Source organism: Mesocricetus auratus, unplaced genomic scaffold (assembly GCF_017639785.1).
Source record: "Mesocricetus auratus isolate SY011 unplaced genomic scaffold, BCM_Maur_2.0 Super-Scaffold_100676, whole genome shotgun sequence".
Classification (NCBI taxonomy): Eukaryota; Metazoa; Chordata; class Mammalia; order Rodentia; family Cricetidae; genus Mesocricetus; species Mesocricetus auratus.
In genome coordinates, this window is record NW_024429266.1 from 102,627,006 (window position 1) to 102,643,678 (window position 16,673).

The window sequence follows — 16,673 nt, forward strand, 5'->3', positions numbered from 1 at the left end:
TTGGGAGAGAAAAAGGTTGTGCTGCGGGGCAGCAATCAGGTCCGGGGGGGATAGGAAAAGGCAAAGCTGGGTAGTGAGGGAGATCCCCGAGTCTAGGCTCGAGCTGGTGGGGGCGGGACGCCTGACCGTGACCCTGGTTAGAATCTCCCTCTGGGAGGTGGAGGCAGAAAAAGTCGAACTGGTTTGACCGAAATCCCATTCATCCGGAAGGAGCTGCGAGGGCTGAAGGCAGGGGTGGAGGATGGGGAGAATGGAGCTTTAGAATGCACGCAGGCAGGCCCTTTGGATGAGGGTCACCATTAGTTGTCCTTGTCTGAGGCCTCGGTAAGGGAGTGGGCGGCTGCACACCTGTCATCACAGCGCTCCGGAGGCCGAAGGCAGGCAGGGCTGCACAGGCCGGCCTAGGCCGACAAGACTAGGGTAGAGGCTGGCGACAAGGAACGGCGCGGTTTGCCAAGGGGGTAACCTCGCGAATGGGCAGAGTTCGGTGACCAAGCATCCGGGGGCGGGTAGGAAGAGGTCACTAGGGGTCATGGCTTCCTGCCAAAGGCTGGAGTCCCCCGGGGGGAGGGGTGGCCACTTTGCAGTCGGGAATCCGGGGACCTGGCAGCAAGCTTTGAGATGTCAGAGGTCTGTGCGTGGGCAACTGGGAGGAGCAGAGTCCGTGGAGGAGGCCGGAGATGGTGCCCGCGGGGCACAGCCGCCCCCGTGGGGCCCTACATGGCCCCACCCTCCTGCCAGGCCTTGGGAAGGAGACTACGCTGGCGGCAGCTGGGCGTGGAGATCTTTCCTGGAGTCTGATTCCAGCCCCACCCACGGCCACCTAGACCTCCCCGGTGTTACGCGGGGCCGGTGAGCCGCTTAGCCTGCCAGGTGGGGGGAGGACGCCCCGGTGCAAGGCTAGCTGGTTCCCCGGCTCAGTCCCTCCCGGCTCTCCTCTATTTCTGTCCCCCATCCAGGCCCCTCTATTTTCGTCCCTTCTCTGGCTGCCCCACCCGTTCCCTCCCCTCCCCCACTTCCGCCCCCCTCTTTCACCCTTCCCCCTCCTCACATTCCAGCCTCCGCCCCCGCCCACAGCCTTCGGGCCAGCTGCTGCTTCGGGTGTCCAGGGGACAGGACGGGAGATGGGTTCTGCCCCGGGTCAGAGGTCCTCCTTCCTCGGAACGCACGCCGACCCAGCCTGAGAGGGTGCCCCTAACCCTGCTGGAATGTGGGCGGGACCGGACCCCATCGCAGAAGGAGGTCACCCCTCACCCCAGCAGGCAGCCGCAGACAGCTGTCTTGCCCCACAAGACTTGAGCGGAACACCACCAATCGGAGGGAGGCCTCCACGAAGCTGCACCGGCCGGGAGCCTTTACTGAGGACCGAGCCTCCCCGTGCACAACCCCCACCCAGGAACCCGACCATGACCCCACACTTTGGTTATTGCACATCCCGAAGTCTGCATGTCCCAGGGGTATAAGACAGTCTTAGCTGCTTCCCAAGTGAGTGAGAGGTCGGAGACTTTGAGTTCAAGGCCAGCCTGGGCAACTTAGTGAGAACCCCCCCCCACACACACACACACACACACTTGAAAAGTAAGAAGCAGGTGGGGTTCTGTGGCGCTGGCATAGCTTGTCTGTAGTTCTGTGTACCCCAAAGGAAACAAAGAAAAAGAATTGGTGTTTTTTTTTTTTTTGGTTTTTTCGAGACAGGGTTCCTCTGTGGCTTTGGAGGCTGTCCTACTCGCTTGGTAGTCCAGGCTGGTCTCGAACTTACAGAGATCCACCTGCCTCTGCCTCCCGAGTGCTGGGATTAAAGGCGTGCGCCACCAACGCCCGGCTTGTTTTTGTTTTAAGTTGGCGTATTTCATGAGTCTGAGTGTGTGCTCATGCCTTCTGGCCGCAAGCGGACTTAAGAAGACTTCTGTCTGATACCCTGGGACTGCAGTTACATACAAGTGATTGAGAGTAACCATGTAGATGTTCGGATTCAAACCCAGGTCCTTTACAAGAGCAGCCAGTGTGCTAACTTCTGAGTTGTCTCTCCAGCCCCTAGTTGGGATATCTGCCCAGCAACTAGTACTTGAGGTACCCAGGAAAAAAGGCAACACCCTCCCTCAAACTCACCACAGTCACCAAAGAGAAGCAGGGGACCTCCCTGTCACTGCCGTGTGACCAGTCTCTGTCATTTCCCGGTGCAAAACAGGAATATTTGTTGGGGGACTATCCACAGATGTGCCCTTAGAAGGTGACTAGCTTTTGTAAGGCTGTCATCCCAGAACTTGGCACTTGAGAGGTACAGGCCGGGGGACCAGGATTTCTAGGTCACCCTCCACCACATAGAGACTTCAGGGACGATCTAGGGTTCTTGAGATCCTGTCTCGAATCGACGATACAAAAGTCTTGCAGAAATGTTAGAAATACACACAGACTCAGGCCGTTAAGTGACAGCCAGAGAAAACAGCATGGAGGAGACACAAGAGTGCCCTTGATCCAGGCCCTTTCAGACCCTGGAGGCTCCCCAGATGCGACTCTCTTCTCAGAGGAAGCAACGGGGCCAGAGAGGCGTTGGGTGCTGCCTACCCAGACAGCTGGGCCCATTGGCTACAGCTGACCCTCTGTGGCTGGGTGGACAGGTGCTCCAAGGGTTCAGGGACCGGCTGCTTGCACTGGGACCCTTCGGGCATCCTCAGGTTGACAGATGCTTCATGACCTGTGAGGTCCGCAAGCAGAGGAAGCACTGCAGGCCACCAGCTCCAGGCGGAAGCTGCTCCGCTGCCTGTGTTTCCAGGGAGGCTGTTTGTGTGTTACCCTGCGTGGGAGGCTGTGTGTGCCACAGTGGGTATGTGCTTGGACATACTGTGAGTGGGTGGGGCAGAAGAGGGGTGATTCTCTCTGGCCCTGGGGTGATAGGAGTGGTAGAGGCCCCTGTTAAGCAGCTTCTGAGGACCCCTAGGAGTAGATGCCCTGCAAACCCTCCCATCCCTGCTGCAGTCTTAGAAACCCAAATAGGTCATTTGCCAGGCAGATGAGCCGCCTAGCTTCTGGGTTCTTCTGGGCCTCACTGAGGGCCATCGGTGTTTTTTGGGCATCCGATACAGACCTTGTGGATGAGTGCATGTCACTGCATGTTCCTGCTCCAAACCGCCTTTTAGCTCAAGGGCACTGTTTCCTGGTCCCAATAGTTTATCGAAGACAGGGAAGAAGGTATGGGAATCCCACAGGGTCTCTCCAGGGTGTAGGCAATTTGCCAGATGCCAAAGGCATGTCGAGTTTGTGACTGTGAGCTTGATGGGTCTGCAATAGAGGATGTGGGTGTGCACGTGCGTAGCATGGCTTGTCATAAGATGTGTGTGCTAGCTGGGATGTCCCTTTGCTGTTCAATGCCCAGGTCTGGGCAGGAGCCTCAGGGGCCTGGCCTCCCAAGCTTTCGCATTCCCATTCCTGGGGTGTGACTCAGGGTTGCAGGGAGGGATGAGTCACAGGAACTTGGGCCTAGCCAGCCAGCCCTGGCCGCAGACCCCTTCCAGACTCGGAGTCCAGTTCCTCTGGGTGGCAGGAGTCCAGACCTCAGACACCTGGGGCTTCCTGAGGGATCCGAACCCACCCAGGAAAAGGAAAAGGCAAGCTTAACTCTTAGAGCTGGCTCTGGGGTTTAGCTTCACTAACTGGGAGGCCGGGTGTCTGTGACACAGCTCTCATGCCCACCCCTGAACATGAGTCATGCTATAGGTGGCTACATTAGCACCCACCCCAGTCACGCACACCTAGCCCTGCCCTGCACATCCGTATCCCTGTGGTGATCACGCTCTGGCACCCTGTCCACCCACCCTGTCCTTAGGGAATCAAGTCAGCCGTGCAAATATGGCCACGTCCTCTTCACACACATGGGACAAGCCCGCTTCCCTTGTCCATGGGAGTCTGATGTTTCTCCAATCCTCACGGGTCTCCTGCCCACGTGCACACATGTGCGGCACACCTGGCAACACACACACACACACACACACACAGGCTGCATCCTCCACCCTGGCTCGGATCCCCGAGGGCGGGCACCGGGTTTTGCCATCACAGTCACACTAGTGCACCCCCGCCGGGCAGAGGCCAGGTGCAGTGTCCCTGGTCCCCGCCCGGCTGAGAAGGGGGCGGTAATTACGTGGCCCCAGGGTGCCCCCCACACACACGCGCCTTTCATCCCGGGCCACGCCCCGCCCGTCCCCAACCCAGACGCTCATTACAGCCTCCCGCCCGGTCATTAGCCCGGGTCGGGGGAGGACCCGGCGCAGGGGGGCGCGGTGTCCCTCATTGTCTCCATAGCGACGCCCAGCGGTGGAGTTGGGTTCCAGGGACCACGGATAGAGTGGGCTCGCCTTCAAGGGATGCAGGTGCCACCTTGCATCCCTTCGGATTTATATAAGACAGTTGTGATCTAAGACGGCCCCTCGTGGGTGCATACACGATGGAGCCGATGGGTGACTGCTTGGCCAAGTGCGCTGCCCTGACTCGCGGGAGAGAACCTCGAGCGTGGAGCCCAGCTGTTCTGGTCCCTGCAAGGTGGGCACGGCGCTGCTAGGCCGGCACTATCCTGGTCTCTGTCCACGATGGCTGTCCAGAATGGCGACGTCTAGTGGCCTTAGGGCGGCCAAGAGCCTGACGGCCGCACAGAAAGAAGCGGGACATCGGTCTTGAACGCTCCAGCCGAGTCTGCAGCGCCCTCTCGTGTCCGTCCCAGGCAGAGAGCACCATTTTGAAGCAGGGGTTCACAGCCTGGGTGGAGAGAGAGAGAGAGAGAGAGAGAGTGTGTGTGTGTGTGTGTGTGTGTGTGTGTGTGTGTGTGTGTGTGTAGAAAGAGAGAAACAGACAGACAGACAGACTGCCACCCAGTTATGTGGACACAGGTAAGTGCACCGGGACATACATTCCTTAAACACAAGTACACCAAAGATTCGAGAGATGCTCATTAGAGCCATGTTCATGGGTCACGTATTTGCATGTTCTTCTGGGGATCCGAAAAGGCCCGGCCCAAAGGATCTGGTTGGCAGTAAGCTTAAGTGGGTGCTGGTTGAATGAACGAATCAATGAATGAATACAGCGATTCCCAAAACCAGGAGCTAGAAGGTCTCAGAATGGGAATGAGACCAGGGGCCCAGCATGACCCTGGCACAGGGGATTACAGGAATCCAGTTTCCCCTGGGGGACACATGGGGGGGGCTGCCTGGTTCTGGTTCGCCTGGCCTGTGGTGCAGCACGCCCCCATGCAGGGTCCCCTCCCCTCTGGATGGTGCACATGGAGGGGAGGGAAAACATGAAGCCTGCTGGTTTCTCTGCTCTCTTTAATACCATCCTTGCGTGAGTGGCTGACGTGGCAGGCTGCTCTGACGGTGATAGGAGGGTTGAGTGCGGGGACAGAGGTGCGTGCGGAGGGGGTGGCCATGAGTCACCTGCTACCGTCTAGGAGGAGGGCAGCATTGGGTCCCTGAGGAGAATTCCTGGAGACAGATGGGACACCTCGACCAGCCTCGTCCAAGGGTCAGTGAGCTTGGGGCGCAGAGCAGGGCTGGCGTGCTTTAGTCCTCTCCGTCAGCTTCCTTCTCTCCAGGGGCCAGTGCTCATCTAGGGAGAGGTCTGCACTGGCCCCTGCCTCAGTCAGTGCGGTGGGCAGAAGACGCTGGCGCGGCGATGGGTCGGCTGCCTTAGTTAGGGTAAGGATCCTTGCAGGTTGCTCAGGTCTCATGACCCTCCAAACCAGAGTGAAGTGATTGATGACCTGCTGTGGCAGCTGTTAATGGTGTTATCCCAGGTACTCAGGAGGCTGGGGCTACAGAGTTCAAGGACAGGCAGGGAAAGAAAGGGGCTTAGTGGTAAAGAGCACTGGCTGCTCTTGCAGGGGACCTGGGTTCAGTTCTTAGCACCCACGTGGAGGTTCACAGCTGTCTGTAACTCTGGTTCCAGAGAATCCGACACAGTCTCTGTGTGTACAGGGCAAGCAAAACACCCATACATATAAAAATGCAGCTCTGTGTCTCATATGTGTGGTTTGTTTGTTTGCTTGTTTTTGAAACAGGGTTTTTTTTTTTTCTGTGCAGCGCTGGTTGTCCTAGAATTCACTCTGTAGACCAGGCTGGCCTCGAACTCACAGAGATCCGCCTGCCTCTGCCTCCCGCGTGCTGAGGTTAAAGGTGTGTGCCACCAACACCTGGCTCATAAGAAGGTTAAGGACACAGGCCTGTGTAGTTCCTGCCTAGAACCCTCCATTAAGGGGCTGGATGTGGTCAGAGGTGAAGGCCCCCAGAGCCCCTAGGGGGCATGGTCAGGGATGGAGCCCCTTCAGGTGGCATGCTTGAGGCTCTGCGAGTGTGCAGGAGGGCGGTGCGTGTGATGATGTGCTCTTGGTTGGGGTGGGCAGAGGCCGGCTCAAACGGCAGTTACCTGTGAGCAGGTTGAGGTTTGCAGGCAACCTGGGTTGGGTGGAGGAGGAGAGAGTACTGGCAGTGTGGTTAACACTGGATGGAAGGGAATGTCCGGGAGCCTTGGGTCCAGTCATTAGGCGTCATTTGTTTTGGGAGGCACTTTTGTGTTAGGGGATTAGTGGGCAAGAGCAGAGGAGAGGGGCCAGCGAGATGCCTCAGTGGATAAAGGGGCTTGCTGCTAACCCTGAATTTGATCCTCGGGATGGAAGGAGAGACAACAGAATATTGTCCTCTGGCTTTCACACACGCACTTCAGCTAAATAAATGTAATTTAAAAGAGCCGGGCGAGGCCGGGCGTTGGTGGCGCACGCCTTTAATCCCAGCACTCGGGAGGCAGAGGCAGGCGGATCTCTGTGAGTTCGAGGCCAGCCTGGTCTACGAGTGAGTTCCAGGACAGCCTCCAAAACAATACAGAGAAACCCTGTCTCGAAAAACCAAAAAAAAAAAAAAAGAGCCGGGCGTTGGTGGCGCACTTGGGAGGCAGAGGCAGGCGGATCTCTGTTCCAGGACAGCCTCCAAAACAATACAGAGAAACCAGATCTCAGAAACCGAAAATAAATAATAAATAAAATATTAAAAAGAAAAAAAAGAAGTGTGAAGGCGATATATCAAGGTTAGAGTCATATTTGGGAGTCCCATTGAGGTAGCAAGTGTTCTTAAAAGCAGTGCCTTGAAGCTCTTTGTTCGTCGCCGCCGGCCAACCGGGTGGGGAGCTAGGAAGTGGGTCAACCCCGCCCCGAAACGCGCTGTCCCCGCCCCCTCCCCCGCCCCAAGCGGGCGGGAGAATGCGGCCGGAGCACATCCCAGCCAATCAAAACGCTCAGCGCCTCCGGGCGGGCAGGGGCGAGGCCGGGATAGTCCCGCCCCTCCACCCAAGCGCCGCTGCCGAATCTGGCGCGTCCGATTGGACAGATCGGCGTAGTGGGCGGAACTAGGGGCGTGGCCGAAGGGGTGGGGTATATCAGGCGGGCCTCGGCGTCGGCCCCTCGCACTCGCGCGTTAGGAGGCTTGGGTGTGTGTGGCGCTGTCTTCCCGCCCGCGTCAGGGACCTGCCCGACTCAGCGGTGAGGGCCCTGGCGGCACCGGCTCTGAGGGCCCGGGGCGGCGGGCGGCCTGTGACTCTCGGGCGAGGCGGAGCCGCCGTGGCACGCCCCTGGGATTTGGGGGCGGGCCCGGGTTGGAGTCCGCCCCGCCGGCGGCGAGGCGGGCATCGGGACACCGGGGCCTCACGCCTCTCGGAGGGAGTCCTCCACCGCGCGTCACCCCCGGGCCGATGCCGACTTAATGGTGGGCCTTGCCATAAAATGGCGGCTGCGAGGCTTTGAAAAGCTTCACCGGCGAAATGGCGGGAGTGCCGAGTGCCCGGATGGAATGGCGCAGGGTGCGCGCTTGGCGCATGCGCTGCTCCGGGGGCGGGGCGCCTAGCTTCAGAGCCCTGTTGTCGGCAGATGTGGAGCTGGGTCGCCCGAGACCCTCTACTCCAGCTGGCGTACCTCGGTTTCCTCTTCCTCGTGTGGCTGCACGTGGGACAAAAAGCACATGTGGTTTTGAGTTCTCCCTTTCGCCCCAAGTTTGTCCCAATGTAGAGTGGCCCAGGAATACTGTGGGGCACTTGTTATCCAAACATTGGGTCTTGGTCGTCCACAGCCAATAATGGCAGTTCAATGCCACGCCCCTTTCTATAGCCACGCCTCTCGGGCCCACCTTTCTCGAGTCCACCAAGCAAAAGCACTTCTCTAGTCCTTGGTTAAGGAGTGGCCACAGGTTGCATCCCATAACTGTCACACCTCCCTGACAGCACCCTAAAAGCGTATTTCAGTGATGAGGCTTCTATGACCAACAAGTCTCACTGGCGAGGGTAGGAAGTTGCTGTCATCTGTGTCCCCAACCACACACACACACACACACACACACACACCCTCTTGCGAAATGAAGAAATTTCCAGCATGCCGTTCTGTTGGGTGGTCCAGACTTTGGGGTCCTCTGGCCAGGGCTAATGGAGGGCCACTGCAGGCTGGAGTTGAGTTGTTTTAAGCTACAGAACCACCATTTAAGGTCAGCCCAGGTATATGACAAAGTGTTAGATGCGGGTTTGGGATGGTAAAAGCACAAGACTTCCATGTGTCGTGTTCCCACCCTGAAAGTACCTGTTTTCCAGAAAGGGTTTCTCTGTGCCTTTGGAGCCTGTCCTGGAAATCTGTATAACAAAACAGGCTGGTCTCAAACTCACAGACATCCCCCTGCCTCTGCCACCCAAGTGCTGGGACTAAAGGTGTGCCCACCATGCCCGGTGTGTTTATTTTTGACAGTGGGTAGCTCAGGCCGGTATCAGACTTGCTGTGTAGTTGGAAATGGCTTTAAATTTCTAATCCTTGTGCGCCAATATCCTAAAGACTGGGGTGACAGGAGTGTTTGGAAACAGTCTCCCAAGTCGCTCCACAGTCTCACTGATTGACCCACCTTGGCTTGAGTGGCTGGATGACAGGTGTGAAACCCCACGTATGGCTCTGGTTGCCCAGGAAGGTCAGGGATTACTTTTATATACAAAAGGAAGGAAGGAAAGGGGCAGGAAGCCCTTAAAGCTTTTAGTGACTGTCACCCTAGCACTAAAGCTCATGCAGGGTGTTCCAAGGCCAGCCTGGGCTATAAAGTGAGGTCATGCCTCACAAACTAAAAAAGGTTGAGTGTGCTATCTGGCTTCAGTCCCCGGAGGGGCTTAAGGCAAAGCAAGTATCTGTGGTGTGTGCACAGGCTGCCATGGCATCAGATGAAGGCAAGCTTTTCGTGGGAGGGCTGAGCTTCGACACCAATGAGCAGGCGCTGGAGCAGGTCTTCTCCAAGTACGGGCAGATCTCTGAAGGTGAGGCTTGGGTGGGGAGCACTGCTCTTGGTTCTGCTCTGGGGCAGACTGGTAGAGCTGATGACTCTCCCTTGCAGTGGTGGTGGTGAAGGACAGGGAGACCCAGCGATCCCGAGGCTTTGGGTTTGTCACCTTTGAGAACATCGATGACGCTAAAGATGCCATGATGGCTATGAATGGGAAGGTGAGGGCCAGGTCAGCCAGTTTGGGTTGCACGGGTCTGGTGTAGAATGGGCTCGGCTAACCCTGCCTGTGTCCGGCAGTCTGTGGACGGACGGCAGATCCGAGTTGACCAGGCCGGCAAGTCCTCTGACAACCGGGCCCGAGGATATCGGGGTGGCTCCGCTGGAGGCCGAGGCTTCTTCCGTGGGGGCCGCAGTCGGGGCCGTGGGTTCTCCAGAGGTGAGTGTTGGGGGGACTCGTGCGGGCTGTGGCACTGCTACAGAGGCTCGTTGACTGTCCTGTCATCTACAGGTGGAGGAGACCGAGGCTATGGAGGTGGCCGCTTTGAGTCCCGGAGTGGGGGTTACGGAGGCTCCAGAGACTACTATGCCAGGTGAGCCGATGGGAGCCCCAGGGAGGTGGCTCAGCCTTGGTGGCAACAGCAGGGCCAAGGCTAAGAGCAAAAGATTGCCCCCGCTGAAGGGCGCAGGTGTTTTCTGTTTTGTTCTCTGCCGAGCACCAGCTGGTGCCAGGGCCTCCCATACAGGGCAGGCAACTCCCCCAAGGAGCCCACCCCCGCCAGCTGTGCCTGAGTGTTGCCGCATGCCCTTCCACAGCCGGAGTCAGGGTGGCAGCTATGGTTACCGGAGCTCGGGCGGGTCCTACAGAGACAGCTACGACAGTTACGGTAAGTCTGGCTCCATGGAGGCCACTCAGGTGGCCTGCAGTTGGGCTTGGTGAACCCTGGTGCCCTTGAGAGCAAGTTAGGTCACTCAGCCTGGGGTGCAGCTCCCAGAACGGCCGCACAGGACAGTGGCAGGTGCATGGGACCCTGTGCCACCTCCGGTGCGGGCGGAGCCCTAGCTAAGTGACTTTACACTGTGCCGCTTCTGTCCTCAGCTACACACAACGAGTAAAAGCTCTGCGTCCAGATCGTCCTTCCATGCTGTAATTAAGATGGGGGAGCTTCGCTGAACGTTGTGTAGTGAGCACCTTGTCCCCTTTTGTAGTCCTCTCGTTGTGACATCAGCAGCCCGCCTCTGACCAGATGGCCTCGTGACCACACTTTTCTTTTTAAGCGTTATAAAAAACGTTTTGGAAAGCACTTGAGATTTTACTTTTTTTACCATGAGCCATGGGGTTTCTGTTTTTTTCTAAATTGTCGGGGTTGTGTGGGTTTTTGGTTACTTGTTTTTGGTTTTTCGGGTTTTTCGGTTGTGTTGTTGTTTTCCTTTTTGTGTGGTCGCCATGAAGCCTGGCGCCCCCTACTTCCTGAGATGAAAAGGACTCAATTTGAGCAAGCCATGGCTCCCCAGCTCCGCTGCAGAGCGCAGCAGGTCCCGCCCATCGGGCACAGGTCATGGCCCGAGGGACGTGTGGCTGTCCAGGAGGCTGTGGAAGTGTTTATTTATATTGTCCTTTTTTACCGAAGACATGCATACTCCATCGATGTTGTATTCAGTGGCTGAGGAATTCTTGTACGAAGTTTCTTTGGCTTCACGAAGCCGATTAAAAGACCGTGTGAAACGAACCTCACTCTGACCATTTCCCTTTCATTGCCGACACTGAGCTGCGGCTCCGCGGCCAGCAGAGCAGCTAGGAAGGCAGGGCAGTGCGGGAGGCGCGAGCAGCCACGTGGGAGCAGGAGCGGGCAGTGTTGAGGGTAGCGGGCGGCAGAGGCCTCGGCCAGCCTAGGGCCGTGTGCAGGCAGGGCCAGCGAGGCTGCCTAGCGGCTGCGCCCCGCCAGTTCCAGGCATTCTCTGCTAGCCTCCGAAGCCGCAGCCCTCGGGGGACAGACGCGAGCCACAGACCCTCCAAGACTCGCCTGCTGCTCCCCCCGCTAGCTCTGTGCAGCTGGCCTGTGCCTCGAGGTAACACCTTCGCTCGCTCGTGTCGCATCCCTCCGGTTTATAGCTCACTTGGACGGAAACGTAGGCCTGGGGTTGACCTTTGCTTCCTGAAGTCGAGTCAAACTGCCGGTCCCACGGCCGCCAGGGCCACCGGGCGCCCGCCTTTGTGGTCATGTTTTTCCTTGCTTGACAGGCGTCAGACCTGCAGCGTCTGCCCAGAGTCCGTGAGGCTGCTGCGGGACAGAGCCCGGCTCTGCTCGAGGCGGCCGCGAGGGTGGGAGCGGGGAGGCGGGGGGGCGGGCGGGGGCGGGCGGGCGCTGCAGAACCCCGGGGACGCCGAGGTCACGCGCCTGTGTTTGGCAGGGTGAAGGAGCGCCAGGCTGAAGCGCGGAGGATCTGCGGCTGACTGTCGTCCTCGAGGGCTCCCGGGAGCCAGAGCGACCGCGCGCAGTGGCCTGGTGAGTGCGCGGGGCTGGGGACCCCGGAGCCGGGCTGCTGGCCTTTGCTGACCCAACTCTCCGTCCTTCCTTCCAGGCACTTCCGAGCTGACAGCCACTTCCGGGCGGCGCAGCGGGCCTGCAGGACCACAGTGGAGCTGGGGCTGGCGTGGTGGCCGGGGCAGAGCGTTGGGGGCTGTCTGAATAAAGGGCTGTGATCCAGAACCCCGACTGTGTTGCTTGGGCCGGGGCGCGGCGGGAGCGGGGACGACTCAGGCCGGGAGGCGTCCTGACGCCCAGCCGTCTCCGCCAAGAGCAGCGGGCGGGCGCGGGGCATTGTGGGCGGGGCGGGGCTCGCTCACTTCCGCCTCGACTCCGGCATGGCTCCGCGCACGCTGCTGCTGCTGCTGCCGCCGCTCCTCTCGTGCGCCATCCGCGGCTCCACCGAGAACTCCAGCTGGCCAGCTGTGCCTCGCAACTATACACGAGGGGGGCCCCCAGGCACCGGCCCCATGCTGCTTCGCTTGTTCTACGTAATCACCGGGCTCAGCGGCCTGATCTCGCTCTACTTCCTCATCCGGGCTTTTAGGTGCGTTAGTGCGTCCAATCAGCATCTAGTAAGTCACAGGGCAGGGGGCACGTGACTCGGCGGGCGACCCAACTCTTGTTCCTGACTCCTGTGGTTTCTAGAGCGGCCTAAGTGGGCAGCGGCCTCAGTTGGCCATCCTCCACCCTCGGTCTCCAGGGCTGCGGTGACAGGCGCACAGACAACCGCGCCGGACTGCGGGGACGTCAGACGTACTTCCCTGGCTGAGGCTCAGTGGGCAAAGATTGCGCCTAACGTGCACAAAGCCCGGGTGTCGATCCCAGCACTGCGTGGGGATAGCACGCCTGTCATCTCAACACTTGGGAAGTGAGGACAGGAGCTAAGGGTCACCTGAGCTAGAGAATTAAAAGATCAGCCTGAACCACAGACACTGACTCAAAGAAAAAACCAAAGCCTTCGGTCTTGTTTCTCTCCTAGCTGCTCCGTCGGATAGCAGTGTGTGCTCTAAATAGGAAGCTGTGGTTGGCGTGGGCCTCCGCAGAGCTTTCACCGTGCCCAGAGCTGCCCACGTAGCTCCCACAGCGAAAGGACTCGTATCGTGCCTTGGACCTTGGGGCGGGTGGCACGGGTCCCATGGGCTGCAGGTCAGCAGTGATGGTAGCCGCTGAGTGTGTGTACCCCTTGCAGACTCAAGAAGCCACAGCGGAGGCGGTATGGGCTTCTGACCAGCACAGAGGAGCACGAGGAGATGGCCTCTCTGGACAGCGAGGAAGAGACTGTCTTTGAAACCAGGAATCTGAGATGGTAGGGAGGCCTTTCTTGACGCAAGTTAGCAAAAGACCATGTCTCTAGGGCTCAGGGTCCACCCTAGAAGGTAGAACCTTTGCTTAGGATCCCCAAGTGAGGGGCTGGGAGTGTGCCAGGGAGGCGAGGGTCATTGGGAACAGGCGCAGAAGGAGGGCACACAGGAGGTGGCATGGAGGACAGAGAGAGGAAGGTGGCAGCGGGCTTCTCATCAGGGCTGACTGTCGTGGTGGTGGTGGTGGTGGTGGTGGTGGTGGTGGCGGTGGCGGTGGCGGCGGTGGCGGCTGTAGGGCCAGGATCCGCCTGGGCACCCCTGAAGGAGGTGGACACCAGCTTTGGCGTCTTCTGTGGTCCTTTCTCCCTATCCTGGTGGACCCGGAAGGGGCCCCTGCAGCCATCACCACTCAATCCCAGATCTTGTCCTGTCCCTCCCCACGCAGATACTGAGGTGGGGGTGACAGGCTGCGAGGACAAGAGAGGACGCGTGCTCTGTGAGCTCTGATGTCAGCCAACCTGGAGGGACACTGGGCCAGGACAGACTTGGGGCTCCCTGGAGCTGGACCCACCTGTGCTGCTCTGTCGTCCCGCCTCCCGAAGGGACAGGGCAGCCCTGCGAGGCAGGATGGACCTTGGGATCTCGATGTGCATCTTCCTGCTGCTTTGGGGACAATAAACGAAGCAATGGCTTTGTAGCTGACCTGCCCCTGCCCCTTGACTCCACACCCAGGCGTCCTGGTGAATGGGTGGAGGTTGTCATCCCGGACTGCCTAGGACAAGGCCCTTCCTGTCGGGGTCACTGTCTCTAGAGAGACCTACTCACTTCTCAAGACTGTTCCAGCGCTGCAGCTATGGCACTCTGCTCAGGGTAATGGCACCTGGGGCAGAGTTTCCCAGGAGCTTCTGGGGTGCAGTCAACATTAGCCATTCACCCTCACCTGTGATCTTAGCTTTGGCGAAGAGGGGCAGGCATGCCTGAGTCCCAGTCTACTCTGCCTCGTCACAACAGCTGCCACCAGGTGGCAGTCACACACCACCTCGCCTCCCAGGACCACACCAGTTACTCTGGGAATACCTCTTCAGAACCCCAGCCTCCCTGTCCTCATGGGTGGCCTGGATTCGTTGTTCAGCTCCTGTCCCGTGGACACCCAGTGTTAGCCCACTTCCAGACCCCACTGACCCTCCAGCTGGCCTGAGTCAGGTGTCGGAGACTGATTGCCTGGGCCTACTAGGAGTATTGGTGTCAGGCTGGGTGGCCACCCGTTTTCATGCCGTGGTCTAGATGGGGAGCCTAGCCAGAGCCCGCCCCTGTCTGTCTCTGCCTGTCCCTCCAATAGCTGGGTTCCTGCTCAGCTGGGCCTGCTGCCCAAAGGAAGCCTCTGCAGTCTGCACCCCCAGCCTGTACCCAGGGGAAGCCAGCGCTCGTGAGGCACGGCTCTGGGGGCCCTGTGCCCTCTTGGTCACTCTTACATTTTATGTCGTGTCTGCTGGGATGGACCTGCTTTCCGGTCCCCCAAACTCTGTGATCTGCGCCCCTGGTCCCACAGCTCAGTCATTGCTGGAGCTTCAGAAGGCAGGGTGATTAGTCTAATGAGGTCAGGAGAGACCCAAGCCCCTGCCCCAGCCTCCGCTCGAGCTCAGGGAGGGTGGCCCCGCCACACCACCCGCCTGTCAGCAGCCACCACACCCCGCATTAGCACGGATAATTGGCAGCTCCGTCAAGGTTAATGCACTATTAGCTGGCGTTCTGCACAGCTGAAAGCCAGGGGAGAGGCCTGTCAGGCAAGATGGAAGTCCTTGGGGCCTGGCCAGCCTGCTTGTGCATGAGGTGTGAGTGTGTGTGCCTGGGTGGCTCCCAGCCCCAGATACACACACAACGGGGGCAGGGGCTTGAACTCAAGATGCTGTTGCCGCCTGTACCCATCCCGAATCGGAGCCCTGGCCTGGCAGAAGAACATGGCAGGTAAAGCTGTCTGCTGCCTTGGTCAAAGGAGAGAAGTGAGTCCTGTAAGGCGGCCTGACTGCCCCGACACAATGTGCACAAAATAAAAAGCCAGGGCTCTCCTGCTGTCCCCAGTCCTGGCCTCGGGCAAACGGGGCCTCTCAGCGGGCCCCACCCTAGCCATTCCACTGAGTACACGGTGGATGTCACTGACCAATTGCATCCCCCTGGGAAGTCACGGTTCATAGCTGCGGCCCCAGTTGCATAAAGCCGGCCAGGCGCTCTGAGATCTTAGTAGGGCTCAGCCTAGCATTGGTCTCTCCCCTAGGGGGCCCCGGCAGGCGCTGGAGTTGCAGGGGAACGGGGCACATCTGTCTGATGGGACTTGGACCCTCTTGTAGGGAGCTGGGTTTGGGGCCAGGCCAGGGCCTTGGGCAAGAGGGGAGAGGAAGATGATGGGCAGGAGGAGCTACAGGAGAATGAGGCAGGGAAGACATGATATGTGGGAGCTGGGCGTTGGTGGCACACACACACCTTTAATCCCAGCACTGGGGGGGCAGAAGCAGGAGGATCTCTGTGAGTTCTAGACCAGCCTGGTCTACAAGATTCTTATTTCAAAATGGGTGCCTATTGCTGCACCTGGGCAGGCCACTCACCCTGTCCTTACTCTGCGGGTGGCCAGCTGGCAGGGGTCACTCATGGAGTCCATATCCCATGTACCCGCCCCCACCCCGTCCTGCCTCAGCTCAGGTGGGCAATTTGGTACAATTTATTCTGTAATGAGAAATTCTTCCCTGCATATTTTTAGCCTCCTGCCTGGCCATGTGGCATTTGATGGCTGTGGGGCCTCCAGACAATGAGATCAGGAGCCTGAGGCCTTGCTTTGTGCACCAGAGTGGCCATGGGTGACCAGCCGAGGCTGCTCAGTGCACACTAGGTTAGGCCAGGGCCATTAAAATGTGGATCAGATAGGGTGGAGCATAGCCTGAGCACACAGCCCCAGGAGAAGGATGAAGGGCCAAGTAGCTAGGCCAGATCTCCACCCCTGACTCTGGTGACCCCTGACCTGCCCTGACATTTATCAGGCCCCTGCCTCCCATAGTCTCCAAAGCAGGGTCTGGTTTCCAGTGACCACTGACCCTGTGGACTGGGGAGGCTGCTCCGGGAGGAGACAGGGCTTCAAGGGTCGCTGTCATTGTCATGGCCAGGCAGGGTTCCCTGGAACGGCCTCCCGATCTCTCCTCATCAGGAGCCAGGAGCGACCGGCGGGCTCGGGAGGCAGAGTGGGGGACAGCTGCCTTTGTTCCTGTCCCCGCTCCGGATCTGACCTTGAGACAACAGACAAGAACAGAGCTTTCTGCTCAAATCCACTGGCGGCAGGCGGCTCTCAACTCGGTGGCCCCAGCATGCAAATGAGGCCTGGGGATGTGGCCTCCTTGCTAGGTGTCCTTGTGACGGGCTGCTGAACCTAACACCCAGTCTAGTCGATGAGACCCCATCTTGGCTCCTTCCTCTTTCCAAGGTGGGCAGGTGCTCAAGTCCCAGTAGGGCAGCCTCCAGACGCTCACCTTTATGGGCAGAAAACAGTTTGACATGTGACCCTGTGCTCTCCTGTGGGTGCCACC

General features: G+C 59.0%; 2 protein-coding genes across 7 annotated transcripts; both read left to right on the forward strand.

Annotated features, from left to right (window-relative positions):
• Positions 1–7,373: 7,373 nt before the first annotated feature.
• LOC101834929 (cold inducible RNA binding protein) lies at positions 7,374–11,983 on the forward strand. 6 transcript variants are annotated; one of them, XR_005874388.1, is made up of 9 exons: positions 7,374–7,513; positions 9,201–9,309; positions 9,387–9,493; positions 9,573–9,711; positions 9,784–9,865; positions 10,089–10,159; positions 11,239–11,595; positions 11,685–11,779; positions 11,856–11,983. XR_005874388.1 is itself a non-coding variant. In XM_005083319.4 (7 exons), exons 2-7 carry the CDS (start codon positions 9,207–9,209, stop codon positions 10,386–10,388), a joined length of 519 nt encoding a protein of 172 aa, XP_005083376.1. In that variant the 5' UTR covers positions 7,375–7,513; positions 9,201–9,206; the 3' UTR covers positions 10,389–11,002. The 6 variants fall into 6 exon arrangements, 3 of the variants coding, with proteins under 3 accessions (XP_040595048.1, XP_021090555.1, XP_005083376.1); XR_005874389.1 differs by having other exon boundaries at positions 11,239–11,342; XR_001197271.3 differs by lacking the exon at positions 11,239–11,595.
• A 123-nt stretch (positions 11,984–12,106) lies between these two features.
• Positions 12,107–13,806, forward strand: Fam174c (family with sequence similarity 174 member C). The gene is made up of 3 exons (XM_040739115.1): positions 12,107–12,347; positions 12,993–13,109; positions 13,550–13,806. Coding segments are annotated over exons 1-3 (327 nt in total). The 5' UTR covers positions 12,107–12,138; the 3' UTR covers positions 13,551–13,806.
• The last annotated feature ends 2,867 nt before the right edge of the window (positions 13,807–16,673 follow it).

Excerpts from the sequence above, each read along its gene's own strand:
- Fam174c (XM_040739115.1), top strand. The coding sequence starts at position 12,139 with ATGGCTCCGCGCACGCTGCTGCTGCTGCTGCCGCCGCTCCTCTCGTGC. Across the intron at positions 12,348-12,992 it reads TTCCTCATCCGGGCTTTTAG|ACTCAAGAAGCCACAGCGGA; the intron begins GTGCGTTAGTGC and ends TACCCCTTGCAG.
- LOC101834929 (XM_040739114.1), top strand. The coding sequence starts at position 9,207 with ATGGCATCAGATGAAGGCAAGCTTTTCGTGGGAGGGCTGAGCTTCGAC. Across the intron at positions 9,494-9,572 it reads TGATGGCTATGAATGGGAAG|TCTGTGGACGGACGGCAGAT; the intron begins GTGAGGGCCAGG and ends TGTGTCCGGCAG. Across the intron at positions 9,866-10,088 it reads TCCAGAGACTACTATGCCAG|CCGGAGTCAGGGTGGCAGCT; the intron begins GTGAGCCGATGG and ends GCCCTTCCACAG.